Source organism: Magnolia sinica, chromosome 2 (assembly GCF_029962835.1).
Source record: "Magnolia sinica isolate HGM2019 chromosome 2, MsV1, whole genome shotgun sequence".
Lineage (NCBI taxonomy): Eukaryota > Viridiplantae > Streptophyta > Magnoliopsida > Magnoliales > Magnoliaceae > Magnolia > Magnolia sinica.
The window spans coordinates 101,447,187-101,466,665 of record NC_080574.1 but is presented as its reverse complement, the minus strand read 5'-3'; the positions used below and the strand labels follow the sequence as shown (position 1 = coordinate 101,466,665).

At 40.5% G+C, this 19,479-nt stretch overlaps 1 protein-coding gene across 3 annotated transcripts in view; it reads right to left on the bottom strand.

Annotated features, from left to right (window-relative positions):
- Positions 1-19,479, bottom strand: part of LOC131237317 (5'-3' exoribonuclease 3-like) — a 70,557-nt gene that overhangs the window by 37,545 nt on the left and 13,533 nt on the right. For 2 of the 3 annotated variants that reach the window (XM_058235022.1, XM_058235024.1), the window contains exons 3-10: positions 19,232-19,308; positions 18,918-19,109; positions 18,639-18,758; positions 18,365-18,427; positions 17,991-18,140; positions 17,736-17,900; positions 17,336-17,413; positions 11,993-12,079 (exon numbers count right to left, since the gene is read on the bottom strand). In XM_058235022.1, the coding sequence (XP_058091005.1) occupies positions 11,993-12,079; positions 17,336-17,413; positions 17,736-17,900; positions 17,991-18,140; positions 18,365-18,427; positions 18,639-18,758; positions 18,918-19,109; positions 19,232-19,308 (932 nt within the window). The remainder of the gene's footprint in view (positions 1-11,992; positions 12,080-17,335; positions 17,414-17,735; positions 17,901-17,990; positions 18,141-18,364; positions 18,428-18,638; positions 18,759-18,917; positions 19,110-19,231; positions 19,309-19,479) is intronic. The other variant, XM_058235023.1, reaches the window with a different exon arrangement.

Genomic DNA, 19,479 nt, shown 5'->3' with positions numbered 1-19,479 from the left:
ATGAAGTTCGCAAAAGATTTCGAGGTGAAGATGCCAGAACGAGCATACGACCAGTAGGAGTCCTTTGAATCGTGATTAGGTTGGATGCCTTAGAGCAGGCTCAACAAATCAAGGAGTTCAAATAACTCTTATCTCCAATAGAGCTCTTCTACATGGAGGACCCCGGGCACATGAACCAACCAAACAGAAGCAATCAGAAACCGAGATCAAAAGATTGGAAGAGATGCTTGCTAAGGCTAGAAAGGTCTAGATTAGAGGCCTTTCAGAAATCCATTTGTCTGTCCAGAATCTAATTCTAGTCCCATTGCCTAGAGCATAGGAAATTCCTTCACAGAAGGCAGGGAGGGAGGAGGCTATGGCTTTCCACACTGAAGATGCCCTTATACAGAGAAGACAATTTGGCAAACCAACCACCTTACTCCAAGCCATATTTAGAGGCTAGAATATCTCCCCACTAGTTCTCCGTTTCAATGTCGAAACGCCATAGCCATTTCCCTAAGAGGGTTGTGTTAACATCGATAAAAGCTCTAATACCAACACCTACTTTAGTGTAAGGTTTACACACTTAGGACCAGCTCAGAAGATGAAATTTCTCGTAGTTTGAGCTGTCATTTCACAAAAATTCTCCTGTGTTTCTCAATTTTAGCATCAATCAATTTAGGGCATTGAAAAAGAGACAGGAAATAAGGAAGGTTGGAAAGAGAAATTTTAATGAGGGTAGGACGTCCACCCAAAGATAAATAATTGTTTTCCATGTAGAGAGATTCTTTTCCATTTTCTCAATAACTAGATCCCACAGGTGCTTTGTTAGCTTGCCAATACTGAGAGGAAGGCCTAGGTAAGAGGAGGGAAAGGCCCTGGCTTTGCATCCAAAGGAATCTGCCAAACAATATAAGCTCGAGTCAAGTAAATTAATACCCAGTAATTCGCTTTTGAACAGATTGACTATGAGGCCAGAAGCAACCACAAAGCATTTGATCATTTTCCTTAAATTAACCACTGCAAAGACAGAATATTCACAAAACAGGAGAGTGTCATCTGCAAATTGGATGTGAGTAACAGAGGGTTTGGATGAGGTGACCTTAAATCCGTTGAAGAGACCTATAGATTCACCTTTTCTAAGCATGTGGATAAGGCCATCGAAGACGATAAAAAAGAGGAAAGGAGAGAATCTCCTTACCAAAGAACCCTCGAAGATCAAAAGAAACCTTTGGGAGACCATTGACTATGACAGAGAAGGAAGTAGAGGAAAGACAAGCATGCATCCAATTTCTCCATTTACAACCAAAACCCAATCTAGATAACATATAATCAAGAAAACTCCACATGGACAATAGCTTTTCCAATATCCAATTTGCAAACCACGCCCCCAAACCTACTCTATGCCAAGAGTGGATACATTCATGAGCCAACAAGGCGCAATCCAGAATTTGCCTGTTTGCTAGGAAAGTTCCTTGAGCTTCCGAAATGATGTTTGTGAGCACAGGCCGAAGTCTGGAAGTAAGAATTTTGGCCAAGATTTTGTAGAGGGCACCCAAAAGTCTAATAGGGCGAAAATCTTTTAAATCAGTGGCATCATCAAACTATAGAATGAAACTATGAATGATGCCCCCATAGCCCTAGATATTGAATTTAAACAAAAGAATTCCTCAAGGAAGGCAATAAGGTCGTGTTTAACGATATCCCAAAAAGTTTGAAAGAATGCTAGAGGGAAGCCATCCGGACCAAGGGATTTATCCCTTCTAAGGGAGATCACCGCAAATTCGATTTCCTCTTCAGAGAAGGGGGCTTCCATACTCGAAGCTTCCTCTTGCGAGAGAAGCGGGAAGTCAAGATTATTGAGTTTGGGCCCAGTCCAGTGGTCCGATGAGAGGAGAGGAGAGGAGTAGAAAGAAGTCATGTAGTTCAATACTTGGTCTAGGTCCTCAATCTTAGACCTATTAATAGAAACAATACCTATCTTTTTGAATCTAGCTCGAGCACTTGCTATAACGTAAAAGGAATCTAGACCTGGTTCCATCAAGGATTTCAGTCATTGTTAGTAGGATAGTGGAAGGGTTTCGGGAGAGACAAGAATGAGGGCCCATTCAAGAAGGGAAGAGGGAGGAAGGACGTTGGGAGAATCCATTTGGCAAAGGCGGTATCCAAGGATTTTGCTCTAGTTGCCCAAAAAGGCAAGGAGATAAGGCTAATGGGGAGGGGAGGTCAAAGCATTTGCGAAATGGTAACCATAGTAGAGTTCGAAATTGACTCAGATTGAGAAAGGGAATGGTTAAATTCAAACTAATCCTTAAATGTTCCAACAGAAAGAGGCGGTTGCAGCTCCATGCTCCAAACATAAGGCTCTCACATAGCGGTCCTAAGGAAGGAAGAGAGAAGGAGGGGAGAGGGCGAAAGCTGAAGATCAACAGTCGGGTTGGAGTAGTATTCGAGAGACAGAGGACGAGAAGGGGGATGAGGGAGAGAGAGTTCTCCTTGGTTGAGGACGAGTCAAAAGAGGAGTCATCAGAGATATCATTCTCTAAATCTGAGCTGTCGAATTCAAACTGAGAGAATGAAACCAACAATATAGATTTTCTCTCCTCATTTCCAGGTGTTGAGCGAAGAGAGTCATTGCCAGAAAGATGTAGTAAATGTTTAAGCTCTTTGGAGCAGCCACGTTAGACACGGACTCTCCCGAGCCAACAATGGGCAAGGAAAAGCCTCGATTGGAGCTACATGTCACGAGGTGAGGGAGAGGAGTGGTACGTGTAGGCTTGGGGTAGTGGGGTTCGCTGCTCGAGGAAGGCTACGAAGATCGGGGTTGGAGGATTTATTGACGTCATCCACTCTTCTCGAGACGTTACTTATGCCAAACCATTGGGATAGCGAGAGCGAATGGCTCCACATAACCATGGGACAGAGAACGGTCCTCCAATCAGAAAACATGTGGCTCATCCCCAAACGTTCGTGGAGACATATCGTGATCATGGAAGGCCTCCCCTCCGAGATGAGACTTGTCAGGGACACGAAACATCACCACACCTGTGTCGATCTTCTCACTATAAGAACTAACGTTAGAGATGTAAGATCATTGTTATCAAATGCGATCGCATATGTGCATACTATTGATCAAATCGCAAATGCCATGATGACATATGCGATCCTGGAAAGTATGCCATGGCATACTTTTATATGCAATAAATATGCGATCACATATGCGAGTATGCGATCGCATACTGCATATGCAATCGCATATTTCCCAATAACTAAGAGCGGAAGATTTTAAATTTTTTATTTTTTATTTTTTATTTTTTCAAATTGGAGAACTTTTGCCTATAATTAGGCACTCATATCCCCTCCATTTTCACTATTCTTTACTCCAAAATTTATATAATATAATATAAGTAATTAAATATATCACTTAATGAAACACTCAAACTATAATGAAATAAGTAAAATAACCAAATCCAATCATGTGTACTAATTAGACGAGTTTTTCCCTCTCTTTTTTTTAATAGAATTTTTAGATTTTAAAATATATATATATATATATATGCAAAAATATGCAAAAAAAATATGCCATGGCATATGCGATTGTGTGATCGCATATGCGAACAACATATGCTGATCGCATGCAATGTCATATGCGATTTGACAACATTGTGTAAGATAGAGACTGGTAAAGCCCACATGTGTCACCACGTCCTGGCGAAGAAAGCGAGGCCGATGACGATGCTCCAGGGGAGTAACCAACGATCTATGGTCCTTCCATCGATGATGGCCTAGGGACATCCTATCCGAGTAGAAGATCTCCAGCCAAACATATACGAAAACTCTCATACCAACAATGACTAGAATCCTCGATGGAACTAGGTCCAGATTCCTCTTACGAATTTGAATCCTTGCCAAACGGAGTTCCCAACCAAACTCCGTTGCAAGATCAAATAGGGTGATCTCGCTACTACATGATCCAACGGCCAACAAGAACTCGAGATTCCACAATTCTAACAAGATGTCTTTGAAGTGATACCAGCTTACCATAGAGTCGAAGGGGTAGAAGTGCTCCCATTTGCTAATGGAAGTCACGGAGCTATCTTGGAATAAAGCGCCCGCTGAGAGGGAAGGCTCCATACTGCTATCAGGTGTAAGGTTGAGGAGGATGTCAAGGTTTCCCAATGGTTTGAGCCTAAAACAGCCATCCCTGAGCTAAAACAAAGCTTCAAGGCAACTCTTGACTTTAGGGAAGGAGATCCCCTTACGGTAGTGAATCACCAAATTATTTGAGTAAGAAGAATGGCCACGGCCGTGAGATGAGATCAACATCGAACCTGATTTATGGCCTCCCTTCACCACCTTAAAAATAAAAAATAATTTTTTTTTAAAAAAAAAAAAAAGCGGACTTCTTACTGACTAGATAGAAGGGCTAGGTGGATCTGAGAGGCTGAGGAGTCTCCTTTTGGCTGAGTTGTCTTCTTTGAGGCAACAAATGAGGGCCAAAGTGGGCCATCTGGAAGGAGATGCACCAACTATTGAAACCTTTCTTATTCAGTTTGGAAATGGTGTTCCAATGATCCCATTCAAACAAACACGAGTCCCCTAGGTTCTGAAGTACCTTTCTTGCAAGGGTTGACAATTTCCTTAATCTTCTCCATCTTAGAAAAGACTTGAAAACACATAGTCGCTCCACTCCGGGGGGGAATTGGACACAGAGAGTAGGGAAGATTTTTTTTCGAAAGGTGAGAACACACACAGTCTTACACCCCCCCACACATGAAGAGGGTAGGGAAGTTAGCAAAAGAAGATATAGGGGCAATCTTCTTACAAGAGACATCGAACCTTTTTTAAACGAAAGTCCATTCGTCTTCCTGTGATAGGGGCATGAAGTCTTTATGCATAGGAGCCTTTCCCCAAATGTCGCCTTGCCCTCCACTGAAATGGTCATGAAGCCCTCTCCTCTTGACTCTGTGAGTCTTGCTGATGTAGGCAAAGGCCAACCCTTAATGAGGCTGCAGAGCAAGCAAAGAAGCGGAGAAGGCGGTAGTTGAAGAGTCATTCTCCAATCCCCTTTATCTCCTACTTTTTCAGCTACAAGTGTTCCTTCTCCGAAAGGGCCTTGCAGGAAAATCTCTTTCTCGCCTTTGATTTCTCCCTCCATTTCCAACCAATGATCTCTTTTTGCACGTCTTCGATCCATATCTTGCATTCTTGCTCATACTGACGATCCTCCCTTTCGAACTGAGCTTGTCTGCAAGTTTCTGATGAGCACTCATTGGCATTGTTATAGAGATGCGTCTCATGCACCATTGATTGGCGGAGTCATCATTGGTCAGATTTCTTTGCAAAACGCTCAAGAGAACGTGACGAAGATGGAGAAAGAGATGTTCGGGGATGATTGATTAGATAGCTCTCCCTTCCCTCGTTCGCATTTTCGTTCTTGGAATTACTCTTTAGGCTGCTTCAGATGCCCTCATTCTTAACTCTTATCCTTCCTAGCCTTTCCATGCATCCTTCTCAAAATCCTCATGTATGCTCTACGATTCTTATTCTCTACTAATATAGCATAGTTGATCACATAATTGTCCCATAAAATTTTCCTCCATTTATTAGCATGTAGCAAAGAAACTTAACAACTCACTCAACGAACTAAAACATCCATCCCAAAACAAACCATAGCCTTGTCTATCTATTTGGGCTCAGCTTTACCAATCCCATTTTGCAAATCAAGATTCAAATCAGGAATTCAGAATATTGCTTGGAAGAGTTCAATGACCAGCTGCCTATCTCACATCAATCCTCCTTCGTTACCCAGGCTTGGGACCAGGTTGTGACATCACTGCAGAGTTCTTCTCTGTTCTTACAACTGTTTATGTAAAACCCTATCTGAAATTGTAAACAAATCTCAATTGTTGGATCTAAACCAAACTCTGATTTACAATAACTAAGTACTGTCATTGCTTGTTCCCTGAGGAATTATCAGGAAAAACTCAACATTTTTCATGGTTTTTCCTTTAATCTCAGACCCTAAACAATCAAATCTCCCAAAATATTTTGCCATAATCAGTACGTATCTCGAAAGGACTTCTAAAACAAGTTGAACACCTCCCAGAGGTCTTTTTGAGATGCACATTGATTATAGCGAGATATTTTGGCAGAGCTTACATCTTGATGTGTTGGATGAGGTAGCAGAGCTGAGTAAAAACAAGCCAAATCTTTTTCACAAATGGTCGCAAGGCAAATAAGGCCACTGATGAGCGAGCCAAAGAAGCAAGTAGAGAAGTGGTAATCGTTGAAGATAGGAGATTCATCAGAAAAGTGGCACCTTCCAGAAGTTGTTGCAAACAAGCCTCACCAAGTCTTTAAGGCTAACACATACAACCAACTATTAATACTATCAAGATTGATTGCATAAAGTTTGTGATTGAACTGAATGACACATACTAATGTGGAGCTGGGAGGATGGGAGAAAAGGATTTTGTTCTATATTCATTGCACATTTCTGGGTGTTGAGTAATGGGGACCAACTGAATATTTGTGGTATTCCAGGTGCTACGACAAGGTGGCTCCCTGTCCCCTTTCTTATTTGCCTTGAGGCCACTGCTTGCATCTTCTAGGATGCAGGCATGTGGCCATCAGTATGGTAATGAAGTGGGAAACAAAGATGCAACTATCTCTTATTTGATATGCATTATGTGGAAACTTCACTTGAGCAAATGTTCTAATTAAACTAAATGCTCTCTTCAGGCCAACACACATGCCATAAGAAATGCATGGTACACAAAATACTGTCAAGAAGGATCTTGTCCACGACACTGTTAATCTCATTGGTTATGCAATGGTTTCACTGACTCCTAAACCAGGTTAATGTGACATCAAGATTGTTTTATGGTGTTTGAGCAAGGAAGCCTTAGCCAGGGTTTGTAAAGTTTGTTATCTATTTTATCCATATAGAGTAATCTTGACAAAGTCAATGTTCTAAATTACAATTATTTCATGACATGTAAAAAATCTGGAAATTGGTGGAAAATAATAAGCTTTGACAACAAAAAAAAAAAAAAAAAGAGTCACAGGGATAGTTTCTCTTTCTTTTTTTTCTTACTTATGCAAGTGGAAACTCCCAATTGCAGTTGTCTAGTAAGTGGAACTGCAGTTTGGGCTTCAGAGGTTTTGAATGTCACAAATGTCTCCCTAGTTGACAAAGGATTGCCAATGCTGAAAAAGAGCTTAGAATTGGTATCATGTGGCCATAAAAATTGGAAACAGGTTTCAACGCATTAGGCAGGCACCCTGTTTTCAGTAATTATAGTAAATTTCTAAGATTGCAGAGTTGCCAATAGCCATTGAATTCTTTTTGGGCTGGATAATAGGTGTCAAAGGACGTCCTTTTCCCTTTTGTTTGCTTTCAAGAGAAAAAATGAGAACCTAATGTTTGAGGGTACAATTATCTTTACAATTACAGATCCCGCATGATTTGAACCCAATGATCTTGACGGTATTCTTAGTGTGCCCTAGAGGAATCTTGTGCACTTGAACAAGAGTTTCAGGTGATGTAATTCCAATAGTTACACGAAGAGAAGCAGCAACAAACTCGGGTGTCAGAACACGAAATGTCTATTCAAAATGCTAGCAAGCATAAAGAGCTAGGCAGTAAGAGGAGCATGAGTCCGAAACACAATTTGAACCAGGAGACAGAACTTGGTTAGAAGGATCATGCAACCAAGGTCATTTTAGTGATCAAGCCCCACGAATTTTTTTATAAACTCTAGTGGCATTGTATCAAGAAAAATCACATTCTCTGCTTCCATTGCCAGTAACCACGCATAATTTTGAAACCTTTTCACTCCATGCCATCACCAAGAGCACTGAACTTCAAGTGGCAAGAAAAGAGAATATAATAATTGGTTTCCAACTAATCAAGCCTAGAATATATATGATGATTTTATGATGAAACTGAAGAAACTCCCCTTATCCACCTATTCAGTAACCTCGTACAAGACAAGCATAGATTTCCTTTTTCAGCTTTTTAAGGTGTGTTTGGCCCATCACAATTTCAGGAGCAGAGATTTTTTTTTTTTATTTTCCCCCCCCCCCCCCCCCCCCCCTTTCTTTTAGAATTTCTAGTCTAGGTAAAAGTATCAAAATTCACAAAATGAGGCTTTTTTCTGTTGCATTGGGAAGAAAAAGCTCTTCCACAACAATAGGAGTGCAACTACAGGATTTTTTGGAAACTTTGCTAAGAAAAGATGTTCTAGAAGCTACAATTATTTTCCCCGTGGCCCAAGCCAGAAGCAGCCTAAACCCTTTTATCGATAAACATCTTGCAAATGTTCTTCCTAGTGATAGGCTTTTTGCAATGCATGAATAAGAAACAAGAGAGCAAAGTATTCGCAATGCATCCTTTATATGCCATAAAAAATGTTACCGTGCTCCAATGTTACTGGTACAACCTTAACCTTATGATGGGATACCGAACAGGTGTGCGGCCACGTGATGTATTCACGCTAACCTGTCCACTAGATGTGTCAACTCAAACAAACCCTAAGGGCCAATAATCATCCTGATCCAAAAATGGCGTGGGCCACAAGAAATGAAAAAGCCGGGAGGGGATGCCCACCTTTAAACTTCACAAGGGAATACCCAAGGTATTCTACAATGGTAACAGTGGTTGTAATGGCCACCACCATTACCGTTACGATACGAGCCGTAATGGACGTTACGGCCTTTTTCTACTGGACCGTGATGGGCCATTTTTCCGTAACGGCCGTCAAGGCGCCGTAACAGATAACAAGTACCACAGTTACCATTAAATAACTGTTTTGGAATACCTTGGGGAATACCTAGGCCATAAAGCAACCGGATTTTTTGCTTGACCCTTCATATAGCCTAGATGAAGCATTTGAATGAACTAGATTCTATATATACCCCCCCCCCCCCCCCCCCCCCCTAATCAATAGTGGCATTTCCTCTCAATTTGTTCCATGTACTATGTCCAAGGTATACAAAAACGGTTACGTTAAGGCTATATCGGCCGTTACGTAACGATAACGGCTATAACCGTTAAGCATTATAATGCAAGGGCATTTTCACACTGGGCACAAATGGGGTAGCCTTTGGGATGCGGGGACACACTCGGGGTGGGCGGCCCGTGTGAAGTGGGTGGCTCGTGTGAGACGGTATCCATGTGATGTGGGGCCCACGAGGGGGGGTTTGGCTGAGGTCCAAACCCATGCGATGTGGGGCCTGGGCTATTTGATAAAGGGATTAATTCGCCATGCTCTACCAGTTTGAGCTTTTAGAGCAAATGGTTAATTGTCCTACATCAAATTAGTATCAGAGCAAGAGGTCTCGTGTTCGAGACTTCTCACCGGGGGTGATTAATGCAGGGCCATTTTAACACTGGGCTCAAGTGAGGTAGCCTGTGGAATACAAGGACACACTCGGGGCGAATGGTTCGTGTGAGGCAGTACCCATGTGATGTGGGGTCCACGAGAGGGTTCGCCCAAGGTCCTAACCCATGTGATGTGGGGCCTGGGCTATGAGATAAAGGGATTAATTCGCCATACTCTATCAATTCAAGCTTACTATTACCGTTATTGAACACCTTGGCTATGGCCCACCTAAGTTTTGGATCGGACTGATTTTTTGGGGTTAGGGATTTTTTTTTAGGTGATGCATCTAATGGACTGGTTGGATTCTAAGAACATATCGTTGGGCCCCATATCTAGCCTGAACCATTCTGGGTTTGGAGGGTACTGGTACCAAAATTTTGGATTGGACTGATTTTTAGGGTTAGGGATTATTTTTATAGGTATGATGGATGGGTTAGATTCTAAGAACACGTCATTAGGCCCCACATCAGGCATGTACCATTGTAAGGTTGGGTTGGAGTTGGCTACATGAATACTATTTTGCCATTCCACTCTAGTAAGTACCATAAGTTAAACCAAAGTCATCAAATCTTTTCTATCTCCACACATGACCTTTTGTACCTTCCCTTGCCTTTTTAGAGCATTCAACTTGAACAACTACACGCTAAGTAATTGGGTTCACCACATGAATCTTGTTTCACCATTCCATTTTATCAAGTACCATAAATTAAACCATAGGTCATAAAATATTTTCTATCTCCGGCCATGACCTTTTGGACCTTCACCTTGCATTTTTAAAGCCTTCATCTTGAACCAACTCACTCCTAACAAGAGCAATTCTTGGCACGGTATTCAAAAATGGTTACGTAACATTAACGGAGGGAGCCGTTAGCCATTACGAGATACGGGGCTATAATGCACGTTTTAGAAAAAATGGCCCATGACAAACCATTGCAGGGCTGATACAATTCTTAATTTGAAAAAAAATCAACCGCTATAGGGTTGCAACAGCTATATCGAAATGCACATGAGGCTGGCTGTTATGACCACCATTATCATTATTGAATATCTTGGTTATTGGTCTCCATTGCACATAGTAAAACCATCTAAGTCTACTTGCCCTCATCTTATTAGCTATTGGTGCTATTCCTAAATTCCCTCAAATGTGTTCATTTACAATTCTATCCTCCCTCGACTTGCCGCTCATCCATCTCAACATCCTCATTTCAAATACCACTCATCCCATGAACATGAATGAGTGTACCAAAATAAATGATACTATAATTCCCGGGCATGAAAGATAATGGTATTAAATGTTGAGGGTTGCATGCAATTCTTTTGTTATTGGAGACAGATCTTACAATTAGAATCCTGACCTCAACATTGCGGTATTGACAACCTAACCAGTAGAAGGCAAGAAGATGGACCCCTACAAAGTTATGATGCAATTTTACTAGGCCAAGGAATTGAAGCAGTGGCTAGTGATCCTAGATCAAAAAGTCTTTTTCCGATTTCAAGGTTACCAATTTTCACATCCTATGATGCATGAACATCACTCAACACTCTTGGTGTTGCAATTACAATAATTGCAACAAAAGGGGAGGTGCATTTACATAATGAATGCTGAACTGACCTTCCTGAGGGCTCTTTTATTGCCAACTACAGTGGCCTACCTCATCGAGCCGACCCCAAGACGCTACACAGACATTAAAATACTATCTGACGTCCATTTCTTGATAGACTACGGAAAAAAAAAAAAACGTTTTTTCATCCCAAGTAGAATGGTATCATCAAATACAAACTAGTGACTATCATTTTGCATGGCATGCTGCACATCAGTTTTCTGGCATGAGGATATCTAAATAATACAATCAGTGGGCCAGCAAAAGCCATCGAATGAGAGTAGATAATTCGACATTTGCAAGATCAATGCATCTCCCATAGTCTCCTTGTCTCTCATGCACATGCTAACAACTGGTTTTGATGCATATAATATAACAACTTGAGTCCACTTGAGTCATAAAAATGAAAATAACACCTAAAGAATATTTCTCTTGGTCTACTTGTGAATTCTATTAAGAAGAAACAGGCCTGGTTCACACTTTTTTATTCATTTTTACGATCCCTGGGGGGTGTTTGGTTGCTGGTTTTTATTAAGAAAGAAAGTAAGTAAAAAAAAAAAAAAAAGCTGGTTCACACTTTTTTATTCATTTTTACATTCCGTGGCTTTTCCTCAAAAAACTGGCCCCGCTTTTAGCAGGGGAATGGAAAATCGGGGTACTAAAACAGATTTTAGACTTTTCCCAGGCTACCCCAAGAAACCTAGTGAATCAACCAAACAAAATTTAATCATTCCCCAGGAAATGCTACAACTCTAACATTCCTCCAGAAATATAAAAACCAGAGAATGAATTCCTCAACAACCAAACAGGCCCTTAATAGATGAAGATGTTCCATAATGGAGGGATAACATTTCACAATACTTTGCCTGCATTTTACACAAATAACACTTCTACTAGAAAGTACAAATATTTCCTTCAAAGCTTGTGCACATATCATAAATTACCTACAGTGCATGCACATGTATCCATATGGCTTGTGAATGTGGTTTTACCATTGGAATAAAGTTAGCATACAGGACAAACCTGATGTAATCGAGCTCTTTTCTGGAAGATTCTATCTTCATAGGACCCCACTGCGTGAATAAAATGCTCTACCCTGCTCAGATTTGGCTGTGAGAGAAAAAAGAATGCATCATTAAACAACAGGAGTAGACTGATAAATGTCAACGAATCACAACACTCCCCTTAGGCATCGTTCTGATGCTTTTAAAACCATTAATTACGTAAATGCTGTAACTGTTTCAATCTGTCATGTTTCACTAACTGGTAAAGTGTTTACCGGGCAAACAGTTTTCTATGTCTGTGTAATGGTAGAATATTGTTATGAATTAAAAAGTTCTGTTATAAATTTGAATATATATATATATATATATAGGAATGCTTACCTGTGCACCTTCTTACGTGAGCACCCGTGCACACCTTTGCACACGTGTCACGGGCACAGAATCTGAATGGCCCACGTGATGCGGCACCCGTTGAAACCTCACAAACCCAACTTTCAGCCTGATACAAAACTCTTGTGGGCCATAGCAAAGAGAAATGCAGATCAAGGGAGGAAACTGTTTCCTTTTTCCATGGCCCACCAGAGTTTTGTATCAGGCTGAAAGTTGGGCTTGGAAGGTTTCAAGGGGTGCCGCACCACATGGACAGTTCAGATTTTTTGCCCATAACACGTGTGCGAAGGTGCACACGGGCGCTCACATAAGAAGGTGCGTAGGGGTGTGTGTGTGTGTGTGTGTGTAAGTGTATAAAGAGTTTATGTGTGGGCCAAAACACAATACATTTGTGGGGCTTTTGGTGTAACTCTTTACGAGTAGTAAACACTTTACACCATTTTTCTCCCATCCAGACACGGTGTAAAGTGTTTACAACTTGGAGGTTTTACAAGCATCTACACAACCCCTTAGGTGGGAAACCCATCATCATCATCATCTAAGCCTTATCCCAACTAATTGGGGTCAGCAACATGAATCCAAACAAGCCCTTAGGCGGGCGCGCGCGCGCGTGTGTGTGTGTGTGTAAGTGTATAAAGAGTTTATGTGTGGGCCAAAACAAAATACATTTGTGGGGATTTTGGTGTAACTCTTTACGAGTAGTAAACACTTTACACCATTTTTCTCCCATCCAGACACGGTGTAAAGTGTTTACAACTTGGAGGTCTTACAAGCATCTACACGACCCTTTAGGTGGGAAAACCGTCATCATCATCTAAGCCTTATCCCAACTAATTGGGATCAGCTACATGAATTCAAACAAGCCCTTAGATGTGGAAACCCAATTGCAGTAATTGAAGAGCCAAAACCAATAGCCCAAGCAAAATGATACTAGAGGTATCCCATCCTATGCATGGTTGGTGCACGGGATCTCATGCATGAGGGGCAATGCTTTGATGTTCTAAACTATTGATTGGATAGGCCACCTGCTAATTGGGAGCTAAATCTTGCAGATTGGAAGATCCTAACCATTTGATCTTTGGCCTGTTTTTCATCGAATGTGGATTATTTATGGCTTTAGGCCTTTTGATTATCCATTTGTGACCCACCTAAAAAGATCACCAGCTTGATTCATTGGCTTAGAATATTGCACTGGAATGGACCCATTATGAACAAGCTAGCCTGAATTGCAGTTTTTGAATGATTCGAGCTGACCATTTATTATTAAGCACCAATTTGACAGCCCACTAATTGGGACAGTTGGGACAATTCAATCAGCAGGATTTTCCGGCTACAACTCCAAAGCACCCAAATTGTGGAAATTAGATACATCCCAAAATTATATTAATGGACATTCCTAGAAATGATTTGATAAACATTTGACCATCCATATGATGTAATATATTGTCTAATTCGTCTCGATTTGGATTACGACCCATATAAAAGGAATGCGTGAACATCCAGGTCATTCAATAGGTGGAACCACTGTGGACCTTCCTCAGTCCCAAAAACAGGCTGGTGCATCAATCAACTGGGCAATGAGTGTAGGAGAAAAATGGACCATCATTTTAAAAAAATGATAAATGGTCCATATTCAATTTCCATGTGTGGCCACCTAATCAGTGGACCAACCTGCAACTGGACTGTAGCAAGTTCACTGTGACTTCTGCCAAATGAATGCCTGGATCCAGCGCATGGGCTCCATCGTGGCCAGTGTGAGGCTTTAAATACAGAGAGACGCATGCAACCCATCACCAAGGAACAGAGAGAGTTAAGATTCACGAAATACCATGAGGATCCACACAAGAAGAGATTGAAGAGATGAGTGGACACACTTTACGCATGCAAGATCCCGGCCTATCAATAGGTGGTATACAAACATGCCCTGCGGCCCTGCCCATAAACCAGACCAATCCCACACAAGAAGAGATTGAAGAGATGAGAGGACACACTTTAAGCGTGCAAGATCCTGGCCTATCAATAGGTGGTATACAAACATGCCCTGCCCATAACCAGACCAATCAACTCACATATGGGCCATATTTGTATGAGGAAAGTGGATGCTTACAAAGAAAATACCAGCAGCCAATATTCAATATGCATGTGTCAAAAGCCCTGATGAGTGGACCAGCCTTGCCTTTGGGCTAGGGAACGTTCATGTTGAGCCCACCTGGCACAAGGTTCAGACCTCACACACATGCCACATCGGCATGTTTGCCATTATTCACCTCTTCAATCTCTTCTTAGGCAGAACTCTATACAAAGCAGTAAACAAATGAGAAATTCTGGCAAAGTCCGATGGTTCATATGCGAGACTCAGAAACTGAACATGGCATAAATGTAACTCAAATTAAATCATCCAAATCGCAGAAACCTATACCCAAGAAACAAAAATTAGACTGAACTATCTCCTAAATGGCCAGTTGGTGGACATCTTATCAGCAGTTAAAATTAAAAATAGCTAATATTGCAAATTCAACTTACAAATGTCCACTTATCAGAGGTTAGCACAGTTTAATCAAACTGATTTGGGGCTGATAACCTATCTACAGCGGGACGGACGATTTGACTACAGGCACATGCATGCCACCTGTGCAATTTCTGTACAGCCCACTTGATGAGTGCCCTAACTATTTTCAGGCTGAGACATGTTCACAGCAGGCCCCATGTGATTAGTGGGACCCAAAACTTGAATATGGATGCTACAATGACACCTGTTCTCAAGTTGTGGCTACATCTCTTCTTGCGCAGCACAGATTAATCTAGTTCTTAACATTGAGAAATGCTATAGCAATTTGCACACCCTAAAAAGCCTTGATAGGACATTTTTAACCTTTTGTTTGCGGCTAACAGATAGGTTGTTAAGAAGAACCTGCAACAACAGTTCTCATTCAACTAAAAATGCCCCAAGATCAGTCGCCAAGAACTTCTAATCAGAGTTCACTGACCAATAGACCCACAGTCCGGATTACTGAACCATGGGCCTCATGACCCATCCTGTGCAAAGATGTGAGGGCCGTGTATCATAGAATTACTCATCACTAGGGGGTATACAAAGAAATGGATGGCTACAAAAAACGTTGAGCAGTGGATCCATGTCACCTGATGACTGGGGGCATCCTGATTTTCGTATTCAAACTTGATTATGTTACAGTTTAACCACCCATTAGATTTCCACCAACCAAAGGACATCAGTTCAGTATAAAATTCAGTTTGACCATCTATGGTAGGACCCACAATATTGACGGTTTAATTTGAACTACACGTGCAATTTGCACAATTTTTTAGTGCATGAATATGAAACCATCACACCCTGCTAGACAATATCGTGGTGGGTTTTTTTTTTTTTTTTTTTTTTTTGGAACTAACTTTTGGAGAGTATCATAGTTTCTCCCAAAGAAGAGTATTGCTTTTGCACTCTGGAAGAATGTGATGGTTCTCGTGAACCCATTCAGAAATTATAAAGTGGCATATATTTGTAGCCCAAACTAAACATCCAAATCATGGGATCCACTGGACTGTTAGATCAACCGAAAGTACAATGAACTGATAAAATACTGCAGTATTGATTTGAGGGATAATGGATGGATACCATGACAATAATCAATGATCAAAATGTTAGATGAAGGATTGAACTGTTTCACCTTATGCTCCCATTTCGAACCAAGGATTTGCTCTTCCAATTTGAATTCTTAATAGGAACCATGGCTTTGCCTCTAATATCCACACTTCCAACTCTTAGGAATCATGTTTCCTCCTCTCTCTTTTCTTTCTTTGCTTTCCCCGGTGTGGGATACATTGCCATGTGAGAGTCCAATTTTGTCACAAATACTCATTCACATAACCCTTATTTTGGGAAGCTTACAGGCCTGTTTGATAATTGGGAACGCATGGGGGAAAAAAGGATTTCTCTTGTTTGATTTGCAAAAATCACGGATTCTATATGTATAATTATTACACTTTCCACTTCTAAAATTCTCACAAAAACCAAGGTGACCCTTGTGAGTTATGAAATGAAATGAAATGAAATTTTCCATAAATTGATATATATAGACACCTTGAACTCCTGACTTCTCAAGAGTTGGGGGTGGGGTGGGTGTTGGGCTTTTAATCACTCTGATTTTCAGGTTGTAATCAACCATGCATGCCACATGTATAGCTTCCCAGTGCGAATGAACCATCACACTCTGTATCAAATAACCTCCATTCTTTTCTCTTCCCTTTATGTAGATGTTAGAGAAAATTTCTGGGAAATCCATGTAGGATGAACCCTGAGTCCAGTAGCACCCGTGAGATGGTCCTAGCTAAATATATAAGAATAGTTTCTCAATTACTGGGATTTGAGCGGTTTAATTGACTAACAGGTAGGCCTCGTGTTTAGCTTTTCAGTGCATGTAAATGAACCATCACTCTGCCAGAGTATCAAAAACTTCCATTTTCTTTTTTTGGCCCTCTTCTTCTTCTGTTTATGCATTTGTCAGAAGAAAACAATGGGAAATCTATGGACGATGAACCTCGAGTCTAGTACCACCCATGAGAAAGCCTTGGCTAAATATAAAAGAATAATTTATCATTTAATGGGAGAACAAATGATGAACTTTGTTTCCCTGCTACCAACACCTCGAGAAAATGGGAGCAATATAAAGCTATTCAAAACATTGGATAACTAAAAATAGCTTTGATGCTTAATGTTTCTCTTCTTTTTTTCTCCTTTATAAGCAAAAAAGAATGGGGAAGATTGAATAAATTAGGCATAATATGAATTTTTAATGGTTAGGGAAAAAAATCTTTGTTGATACCAGCAGAAGGGCATTTTTTCCAAAACTAAAAATACTTCTTACAGCCATTTTATTCAACTGCAGACCCTACAAAAAAAAAGTTATTCAACTTGAGCAAAATTTGGGGGAAAAAAAAGTGACCAAAGAGTAATTACCTCGGTTGCATCAGTCAAATACCCACCCATTGCCCCAAACTCTTTCTTGTATACAGCTATCAGCAGATTTATTGCACCCTAAATACAAGGATCCAAAAGAGAGAAGATACGTTGGTTATTCTGCAACAAACTATTGGCTGAAGAAATGACTATGCAAAGAGCCAACTTTTGGAAGCTTACAGAGAAACTTACAGCCATTAAATTTTGAAGGACACATAAAACCGCCAATAATAATATCACATATATTCAAAACATGGCAATGAACTTTAATCAAGGGAATACAGACTCAGATTTGATACATGAGATTACAATAATCAGCTTACATTGAGAAAAATATGATTCTAAACACTGAATTGAAATTCACAAAGCATGGAATACGTAACCATGCTGAAGTACAAACCTCGCGAATCTCTAGCGTGGGCATGTGTGGAAGAAAATCATTTCCAACAAAGAAACACATGAAGATGAAATCATCAACAATGCATTCAAAGTCAACCTCAACAGGAGAATTAGGAATTCTCATTTCGTACTCCAAGTACTCTCGAAGAGTCCAAATGTTGAGAAACTGCAAACAGTGAAGCAAGGATTTAACAGCAGTAAATAACACAACAAATGTATCCAAGAATTACTATCCACCGAGGACTTTTGGACCAACCTGATAAGGTTTTTTAGGAACAGGGGCATCTTCACTCTTTTCATCAAACTCTCCAGATTTTCTCTTAGCCTTTCCTTCACAATCAGCTGCTAAATGACCCATCTGACCGCAAAGGAAGCATTTATCTTGTTGTCCAGGGGTAAACACGACCTGAAAGATGTCATGCATAAATAATCTGTCAATGAGCAGTTCAAATAGAGATGGAACGCTATACGGCTTGAAATAATCCATCTATGATTCATATTGTGTGATGTGCAATACGATATCAATCATAAGATTCATATTGCAAATAGCACAATTTTGACAACATAATGAGCACAGCTATTGCTGATGGACCTGAAACCAGAAATATTAACAGAGCGGGGGGCACTAACCTCTCTCAAGATTGAGAAATGCACTTCATGAGTCGCTAAAGCCAACATAATTAGATCCGCATCCTGTGATACAGCAGCATACGTTAAAAAATTTACCAAAAGGTACTAACAACAATTAGAATAAAGTAAATGCATTACGAAAAATGTCCACCAGATCAAAGCAAAAGCTAGTCCCTTTGATTTATTTTCCCAGAAGGGTAGCTAAAGCAGAACTTTCTTTTCTAACTAGGAAAGTAGATCCAGATGCCCTTCACAGGATAAATTAAAAACATACCAATCCATATAAACAGTGGCGCGTATTTGGATCAAAACCAGGAAGATTTCTTTGCAGACGAATATACGACATAATTTTGTGTTCCCCTTCACCAGGAACATTTGCATCAGAAAGGATAACCTTCAAAAAAATCGAATGATAAGCATAAACCACAATACAGCCTTAGTTAGAACTTAAAAAGTTTAGACTGAGTAGAAACAATGAGTAAATAAGGTTGCAATGGAAGAAAAAGGAGCATAACGACATGTATATGTGATAGGGGCTTAATATAAAAAAGACCTTAATAGATCTCCATCCAGGATCATGGTTTAGTCTCAGATGAATGTAGTACTGCAGAGCAGTAGACAAAACAGCCATAAATTCAGTTCCAGGAGTGATAACATTAGAATCACAAACTTGTGACTGCTGTTTTGGAGGAAGCATTCTACCCTCTTTCTCAAACTCCTGACGTAACCGTTCTTCTTCTGCGGCCTGCACAGTCAAAAGGTGAAGCTTCATTCACCACAGAATAATAAATTGGCAAGCCTGCACACATGCACACAGAGAATGGAATTCAAAAGGAAGCTACTGGGAAATTAGACAAGTTGACCCACCGCATCAGCTGCATCTTTGGCTGCTCTGAAACGTCTAGATCGCTGCTGGTTCATTTTAGCTCTTGGAGCAACACCATCTACATTTACATATCAGAGCATTAATGTTGTTTATTACATATAATAAAACATCAATAATTGCATCATCATCATCAGGATAGCAGTCTCCTAGCTGTTTGGTGTTGGCTAACATCAATAATTGCATGCAAAACAGACATATGGTGAGATAAAATAAATTATTTGGAATCAGA